We start from the raw sequence: 9113 nt of genomic DNA, 5'->3' as shown, positions 1-9113 counted from the left end.
TTGCGCAGTGGTCTTTCAATTACAATGATGACCATTTTATTCTCTAGGGTCTCAAAACATAAAAATATAAAAACACCAAACACACAAAATCTCAAAAATATGAGTACACCCCTCACATTTTTTGCAATTATTTTATTCTATCTTTTCATGTGACAACACTGAAGAAATGACACTTGGCTACAATGTAAAGTAGCGAGTGTACAGCTTGTATAACAGTGTAAATTTGCCGTCCTCTCAAAATAACTCAACACACAGCCATTAACGTCTAAAAACTGCTGGCAACAAAAGTGAGTACATCCCTAAGTGAAAATGTGCAAATTGGGCCCGAAGTGTCAATAATTTTGTGTGCCCACCATTAAATTGTCCAGCACTGCCTTAACCCTCTTGGGCATGGAGTTCACCAGAGCTTCACAGGATGGCACTGGAGTCCTCTTCCCCTCCTCCATGACGACATCACGGAGCTGGTGGATGTTAGAAACCACCTTCTGTTTGTTTGAGGATGCCCCACAGATGCTCAATGGGGTTTATGACTGGGGACATGCTTAGCCAGTCCATCACCTTTACCCTCAGCTTCTTTAGAAAGGCAGTGGTCAGGTGTGTCTGGGGGGGTCGTTATGTTGGAATACTGCCCTTCGGCCCCATCTCCGGGGGGAGGGGGGGCACTCCCACCACCATGCTTGACTGTAGGCAAGACACACTTGTCTTTGTACTCCTCACCTGGTTGCCGCCACACACATACCTGAACCACATCATTTTATCTTGGTCTCATCAGACCACAGGACATGGTTCCAGTAATCCATGTCCTTAGTCTGCTTGTCGTCAGCGGACTTTCTTGTGCATCATCTTTAGAAGAGGCTTCCTTCCAGGATGACAGCCATGCAGACCAATTTGATGAAGTGTGCGGCGTATGGTCCGATTACTGACAGGCTGATCCCCCACCTTCAACAATGCTGGCAGTGCTCATACATCTATTTCCCAAAGACAACCTCTGGATAGGACGCTGAGCACGTAGACTCAACTTCTTTGGTTGACCATGGCGAGGCCTGTTCTGAGTGGAACCTGTCCTGTTTTACTGCTGTATGGCCTTGGCCATTGTGCTGCAGCTCAGTTTCAGGGTCTTGGGAATCTTATAGCCTAGGCCAGTGATGGCGAACCTTGGCACCCCAGGTGTTTTGGAACTACATTTCCCATGATGCTCGGCTACACTGCAGAGTGCATGAGCATCATGGGAAATGTAGTTCCAAAACATCTGGCGTGCCAAGGTTCGCCATCACTGGCCTAGGCCATCTTTATGTAGGGCAACAATTTTTTTTTTCCAGATCCTCAGAGAGTTCTTTGCCATGAGGTGCCATGTTGAACTTCCGGTGACCAGTATGAGAGAGTGAGAGTGATAACACCAAATAGAACACACCTTATCCCCATTCACACCTGAGACCTTGTAACACCAACAAGTCACATGACACCGGGAAGGGAAAATGGCTAATTGGGCCCAATTTGGACATTTTCACTTAGGGATGTACTCACTTTTGTTGCCAGTGGTTTAGACTTTAATGGCTGTGTGTTGAGTTATTTTGAGGGGACAGGAAATTTACACTGTTATACAAACTGTACACTCACTACTTTACATTGTAGACAAGTGTCATTTCTTCAGTGTTGTCACATGAAAAGATAGAAGAAAATATTAACAAAGTTGTGTGATGCTGTAATATTATTATTATTATTATTATTATTATTATTATTATTATTATTAATGGGTTCCAAGTAAATTTGTTTACTTGTAAAAAACAAATGTCAGGGAAAAAAAAAAGCCAGGGTCAGCAAATTGTTTAACCGAAGTTCTCCAAAACACCCCTCATTGTAAATCAATTATGATGCTCAACACCTTTCAACTCAGGGAAAAGAAAAAGGGGAAAAAAAAAAAAAAGGAAGAAGACACGCGCCACTCCAAGCGGTTCATTTAAACATTTATTATGAAATGAGAACTTTTTTTTTTTTCCTTTCGATAGTGACAGATCAATCCCCATCCCTTGTACACCATAACCAATAGGAACAATACTAGTACTGCCTGTGTTAATAGAGGGAATTAATACAGCAATTGGGAAGGAACAATCACAAGGAGGAACCCGTGAGGAACAGACATTTAGAGATTGTGGATATAAATTGTCTAGTCATAACCTATTTTTCAAGTTTTGAATGGAGCAGGGGGGGGGGGGGGGGGACTATAATCCCTGTTAGGGATTAACTGTGCCCTGGGGCTCCATTAGATGGTGTCCCACCACTTCCTGCCCTGGGGACAAAATGTTTTACTAGACAGGAAATGAAGAAAATTATAAAACAAAGCCCACAGATACAAATCTGACAGGGGTTTTAGCCCATATTTGAGAAAAGTTATCGTTCTGTTTTGTGTCAGATAGTTCCCCTCACTTCCTGTCTGGTAAACCATTGTCAGACATTCTCTGACAGAGCCCTGGATAGCTAAAAAGATGACAGGAGGTTCTAATCCTTCACTCCATCCAAAACTGAAGAAAAAAAAAAAAACAAACCCACACACAACACATTTTGGCTAGAGATATATAGTGTAAAGGTTCAGGCTCCAGGGCTGTCATCTCAATCCTGGCTACACTACCTCGTGGGTCACTGACCTGGAACAAGAAAGAAGTCAGGAAAGCCTGAAAATTGTGACCTCCTGCATGCGTGTTCCTGGTCAATAACAAACTAGGTAGTGAAGTGGAGTTTAGGGTGAAGATGAAGGCCCCGGAGCCTGCAGCTTTATGCATAACTCAGTAATGGTGGTGTGAGCCCACTGCTTCCACCAATTGGCCAAGTATTTCACCAATCAGATTCCCCATCTGGTGATGTCACCAGTCTCTGGGCAGATTTCTCACATCCGAATTGCCCCCCCGATATCTTTATACAACCTTCCCATACCCATAACCCAGCATGGAGGGGCTCGGTGAAGGTGGTGGTGAAGGTGTGGAGGTGTCGGATCGGGTCACACAGATCATAGAAGGAGATCCGCCCGGCCTCATAATCCAGATCTATCCTGACTCTGTTACTGGAGACATTGCTGGGTAAGGTGATCTTCTTCCTGTCATGTATCACTAAGTACTTATCTCCTCTTACCAAACCCCAGGATTTCATATTCCATCCAATCCATGACTGATCTCCTCTCCTATCTATACTGGGGTAACACATCCCGACTATCCAGTACTCAGACCCCCCGACATCCACTTCCCAGTAATGTCTCCCTGAGGAGAACCTCTGACTGCTCATCACCTGAGGACACTGAAATCTCTCCGGTGTTTCTAAGAGATTCTGATGTGATGATGAGAAGGAAGCAGTTTTACGGTCATCTGATATATGTAAATAATTACTAGCTGTGCTCACATCCAGTAATATGTCTGTAACCCCCAACACCCCTGATGTTTGCTGCACAGCCCCAATATTTGGTCCTCCAGCCTGGTGGTATGATCGTTGTATGGCGAGATAGTGTTTAAGGCGTTTCCTTGATGGTTCAGCATTGGGGAGAACTTTGTCCCTTGTAGTAGAATGTGGATAGACATGTGTGCCTGTACATTTCCATACATTTACCCCAGACATGATCTCAGATAAACCTTTGTGCAAGATCCCTGCCACATCCAGATCCCCTCCATCATGGAGGAGTTTGTGTTCTCTGTCCTCATCTCCATCCTCAGTATCACACAAGTCACCTATGTCGGATTCCTGTAGGACAGTCAGCAGATCCGTCATGTTACAGAGCTTCTCAATGTCACCCATCTTCCTGGACAGCTTTTCCTTCTTCATTTCCAGCTGTTGGATCATATCACACAGTGGTAGAGAGACCCGCTCTACTTGCCCAGAGATCTCACTCAGGATTCTCTTCTCCAGGTCTTCCAGACGTCTCCTGAGGTCTCTGAACAGGGCAGTGACTCTCTCCGATTCATCATCTGCTTTTCCTTGCACTTTCCTCCTGTGTTCCTGCAGACTCTGGACTCTTTTCTCCGTCTCCTCTCGCTCCGTCATCAGTTTATGCAGACCATTTCTCAGTTTTTTCTTCTTCATCTCAGAGGCCTCATCCAGAGTCTCCACCTGATGTCCCCGATGTTCTCCATCCAGCCTGCAGGACACACAGATACAGGTGGAGTCCTCAGTGCAGTAATACTTCAGTAGATCCTTATGGACAGATTTCCTCTTCTCCAGGGAAGTGGTGGTGTCACATAAGACGTGTTCTGGTGACTTTCTGTGGACTCTCAGGTGTTTATCACACAGAGAAGCTTCACAATGCAGACAGGATTTCACAGCAGCTACAGGAGTGTGAATACATGGCGTACAGAAGACCCCGGACTTCTCCTGATCTGGCTGAGCAGACAGGAAATTCTCAACTATGTTACGCAATGCTATGTTCCTCCGCAGTGCAGGCCGATCCTGGAACTCTTCTCTGCATCCAGGACAGGAATAACCTCCAGACCTCTCCTGTGTATCCAACACACGACCAATACAGTCCTGGCAGAAGTTGTGTCCACATCTCAGCATCACAGGATCTGTATAAATGTTCAGACACAAGGAACATTCCAGCTCCTTCCTCAGATCAGCAGACGCCATTGCTGACAACAGAAGATAGAAATAAAAGTAAAGTATCTGACACTCAATAACCAGTTCTGTACATTCCTACAAAGGATGAGGCTAAGACTGAAGCTGGCCATAGATGGATCAGCAATTGGTCATTTAACAGAGACTGGCCAAATTTTGATCCATCTATGGATGCTTCCACTTGAGAGAAGTCAGCTTTTCTCAAATGGGCATATTGGAAACTTGAATTCGATCAGTGCCTGCAGCCAATACGTTGCTACACTGATCAATACATTCTGACAGGAGAGAATTCCCCACTGTCAGAATACAAATGGTACAGTGGGGAGGATCCCTCCAACATCACTTGTGTGGATGGGGACATCAACCCACCCGGTGGCGGAACAAAAAGAAATGTGTAGCCAGTCTGACATTCCCAGACACAAATCTAAACCTGCCGGAGTTATCCTCCTGGGAAGCCATTAAAGCCGACAGCCAGTCATAGCTAGTGGAGGAAAAATTGCTGCCCCCAAAGCATGTGCAGTATATAATGATCATCTCTAGTAGTCCTAGGAATCCTTATAGGGAGCTTCAAATCAGGTACCCTCCCATGTATCAACAGAAAAAAGGGAGAAATGAGACCCCCATAGATCCTCCACTCTCCATGTTGTTTGAGGGGTATTACGATGTTATACTCTGTGGAAGTGTTTGGAAACTGCCTTTTCATTTATGCATCAGCAGACTATATACTCTCCATTTACTGGACTGCCTTTTTGTTCCATACTTGTCTTATTTTGCAAGTCCATAGCTAGTATAACAAGTGAATATATGTTTTCCCTCTTGCTGGATCCATATTATGGACTATAAATATAGTCCATATTATGGATCTGGTTTGCTCAATTAGGAGATTATGAGAAAGTACTGCTATACTCTATACCTGGCTTAGTATTTATATCACCCATCTAATAAACGGCGTTAACATTGTTTAGTCTACAAATACAAAGTTATCATGTGCTTGATCCACCTAAGAGGTGCTGGATTAAACGACTAAAATCAGATGAATAATATACAGGATGCCAGAACTTTAAAATTATAAGAAAAACTCGAAGGCCCTTTATTGGGATAAAGATTCCTGTCCACCCAAGATCAGCTTCAATGACGATACTCAGAGTTACACACAAACACTTCAGGATAATCAATCATGATCTGATACAAAATATCACTCCACCATTTAATTCAGATAAACCCCTCATCCAGCTTCTTCCCCAGTCCAATGGGGTACACTACATATCAGACACATCCTATATAGAACATTGGTGTAGGGCTCTCCTTATGGAATACAACCCTGCAGAGTTTGTCCTGTGTACAGCTCACATCCCCCCAAGTCTATGGATCACTCATCAGATCAGAGCACCCCCCCCCCCCCCCCCCCAAGTCTATGGATCACTCATCAGATCAGAGCACCCCCCCCCCCCCCCCCAAGTCTATGGATCACTCATCAGATCAGAGCACACCCCCCCCCCCCCCCAAGTCTATGGATCACTCATCAGATCAGAGCACACCCCCCCCCCCCAAGTCTATGGATCACTCATCAGATCAGAGCACCCCCCCCCCCCCAAGTCTATGGATCACTCATCAGATCAGAGCACCCCCCCCCCCCCAAGTCTATGGATCACTCATCAGATCAGAGCACCCCCCAAGTCTATGGATCACTCATCAGATCAGAGCACCCCCCCCCAAGTCTATGGATCACTCATCAGAATCAGATCAGAGCACCCCCCCAAGTCTATGGATCACTCATCAGATCAGAGCACCCCCCAAGTCTATGGATCACTCATCAGATCAGAGCACACCCCCCCCCCCCCCCAAGTCTATGGATCACTCATCAGATCAGAGCACCCCCCCCCCCCCCCAAGTCTATGGATCACTCATCAGATCAGAGCACCCCCCCCCCCCCCCCAAGTCTATGGATCACTCATCAGATCAGAGCACCCCCCCCCCCAAGTCTATGGATCACTCATCAGATCAGAGCACCCCCCCCCCCCAAGTCTATGGATCACTCATCAGATCAGAGCACCCCCCCCCCCCAAGTCTATGGATCACTCATCAGATCAGAGCACCCCCCCCCCCCAAGTCTATGGATCACTCATCAGATCAGAGCACCCCCCCCCCCCCAAGTCTATGGATCACTCATCAGATCAGAGCACCCCCCCCCCCCCAAGTCTATGGATCACTCATCAGATCAGAGCACCCCCCCCCCCCCCCAAGTCTATGGATCACTCATCAGATCAGAGCACCCCCCCCCCCCCCCCCAAGTCTATGGATCACTCATCAGATCAGAGCACCCCCCCCCCCCAGTCTATGGATCACTCATCAGATCAGAGCACCCCCCCCCCCCCAAGTCTATGGATCACTCATCAGATCAGAGCACCCCCCCCCCCCCCCCAAGTCTATGGATCACTCATCAGATCAGAGCACCCCCCCCCCCCCCCCCCAAGTCTATGGATCACTCATCAGATCAGAGCACCCCCCCCCCCCCCAGTCTATGGATCACTCATCAGATCAGAGCACACCCCCCCAAGTCTATGGATCACTCATCAGATCAGAGCACCCCCCCCCAAGTCTATGGATCACTCATCAGATCAGAGCACCCCCCAAGTCTATGGATCACTCATCAGATCAGAGCACCCCCCCAAGTCTATGGATCACTCATCAGATCAGAGCACCCCCCCCAAGTCTATGGATCACTCATCAGATCAGAGCACCCCCCCCCCAAGTCTATGGATCACTCATCAGATCAGAGCACCCCCCCCCCCCAAGTCTATGGATCACTCATCAGATCAGAGCACCCCCCCCCCCCCCCAAGTCTATGGATCACTCATCAGATCAGAGCACACCCCCCCCCAGTCTATGGATCACTCATCAGATCAGAGCACCCCCCCCAAGTCTATGGATCACTCATCAGATCAGAGCACCCCCCCCAAGTCTATGGATCACTCATCAGATCAGAGCACCCCCCCCCAAGTCTATGGATCACTCATCAGATCAGAGCACCCCCCCCAAGTCTATGGATCACTCATCAGATCAGAGCACCCCCCCCCCCCCCAAGTCTATGGATCACTCATCAGATCAGAGCACCCCCCCCCCCCCCCAAGTCTATGGATCACTCATCAGATCAGAGCACCCCCCCCCCCCCAAGTCTATGGATCACTCATCAGATCAGAGCACCCCCCCCCCCCCCCCCAAGTCTATGGATCACTCATCAGATCAGAGCACCCCCCCCCCCCCCCCCCAAGTCTATGGATCACTCATCAGATCAGAGCACCCCCCCCCCCCCCCCCAGTCTATGGATCACTCCTCAATTCAGTACAGTCCAGTAATGTTATGGCACACAATGGTGACTTTACTGGTGCTATTTCCAGGTGCTGTACAATGCTTCAGAGAAAAAAAATGAAACTTTCCACAAAAACTAACCATGTCATCAGCAATCCTAAATTATAGGCTGACCAACCCCACTGACTGTCAGACTCAATACAGAGATTATTACCAACCTTTATCTCTAGCAGAGAAGACCCGTCTCCTTCCCAGACTGAGGAGTACTGAGTTGGGTCTCCCAGGTGAGACTTAATTAACTGAAAGGGAGAGATGGGAAACCTGGAAGAGACAGGAAGATCAGAGGTCTCTATAGGTGCCGGGGAGATGTGTAAATCCTGAACAGGACTTTTCCAGGCTGCCTGCATATATATACACACACAATAATCTACACAAGAGGGTGAATAGAAGTCATCTTAGTCCTAATGTTGGCACTTGATGTTCTGGTGTACTCTAACCTCACCGGTTCATTCCCATTGAAAGGAGAAGATGGTAAAGATAAAATAACATGTGATTATGGGGGGGAGTGGAGTGACCTTGGGCCTGGGCTTGGTTGTGGATGGGGACCTTTCCAAAACCATGGTGGTGTCTTAAACTAGGGGCAAGGAGGGGACAGCGGGAGAACACTGCCGTGCAAGTCTCCAGGAGCAACAGGAACAGCCAGGAGGGCTGGTGAGTGTCACACAGTCAGAAGGACTGGGAGCCAACACCTAAGAGGACTGGGATGGAGCAGTCTGGGATGGGTGTAGAGCCAGTCAGGAGGACTTTGGTGGCATGGGCAGTGAGACAGGTACAACCAGGTTGGCTGCCAAGGCCTGAAGAGGTGGTACTGAGAGAAGTATGCCCATGTGGGACAGCTAGCACTAAGAACGACTACGATTATTTTGCTACACCATAGGGGCCTGTGGTCCCTGCCTGCAAAGGGCATTCCCATATGCACCATATGCCCATCCAAGTCCTATTCCCCTAATAAAGCCAAACAAAACAAAATACTGAAGTGTGTCTGGAAATTCATGTGCTTGGCTGTGCAGGGTGGGTAATGGGCCACAACCACCAGCAGCCCTTACAAGGGTACCGCTACACTAGTAAGGCATACCTAATTAAGGGACTGGGGAGTATATATATGATATGCATGACAGATTAAATATATAATAAATTCATATGTCATGCAAATT

General features: G+C 47.6%; 1 protein-coding gene across 1 annotated transcript; it reads right to left on the bottom strand.

Moving 5' to 3' along the window:
* Positions 1 to 1991: 1991 nt before the first annotated feature.
* Positions 1992 to 8183, bottom strand: LOC143998169 (E3 ubiquitin-protein ligase TRIM39-like). Its single transcript, XM_077493900.1, has 2 exons — positions 8118 to 8183; positions 1992 to 4604 (listed from the first exon to the last, which is right to left on the bottom strand). Exon 2 carries the CDS (start codon positions 4600 to 4602, stop codon positions 2830 to 2832), a length of 1773 nt encoding a protein of 590 aa, XP_077350026.1. The 5' UTR covers positions 4603 to 4604; positions 8118 to 8183; the 3' UTR covers positions 1992 to 2829.
* Between the last annotated feature and the right edge of the window lie 930 nt (positions 8184 to 9113).

Source organism: Lithobates pipiens, unplaced genomic scaffold, assembly GCF_037356315.1.
Source record: "Lithobates pipiens isolate NorthernLeopardFrog02 unplaced genomic scaffold, aLitPip1_a1.2 Scaffold_19, whole genome shotgun sequence".
Classification (NCBI taxonomy): domain Eukaryota; kingdom Metazoa; phylum Chordata; class Amphibia; order Anura; family Ranidae; genus Lithobates; species Lithobates pipiens.
The sequence above is the reverse complement of the archived record's forward strand: the minus strand, read 5'-3'. Positions and strand labels throughout refer to the sequence as shown.

Bases quoted from the DNA above. Each gene is read 5' to 3' on its own strand.
- LOC143998169 (XM_077493900.1), bottom strand. From the start codon at position 4,602: ATGGCGTCTGCTGATCTGAGGAAGGAGCTGGAATGTTCCTTGTGTCTG.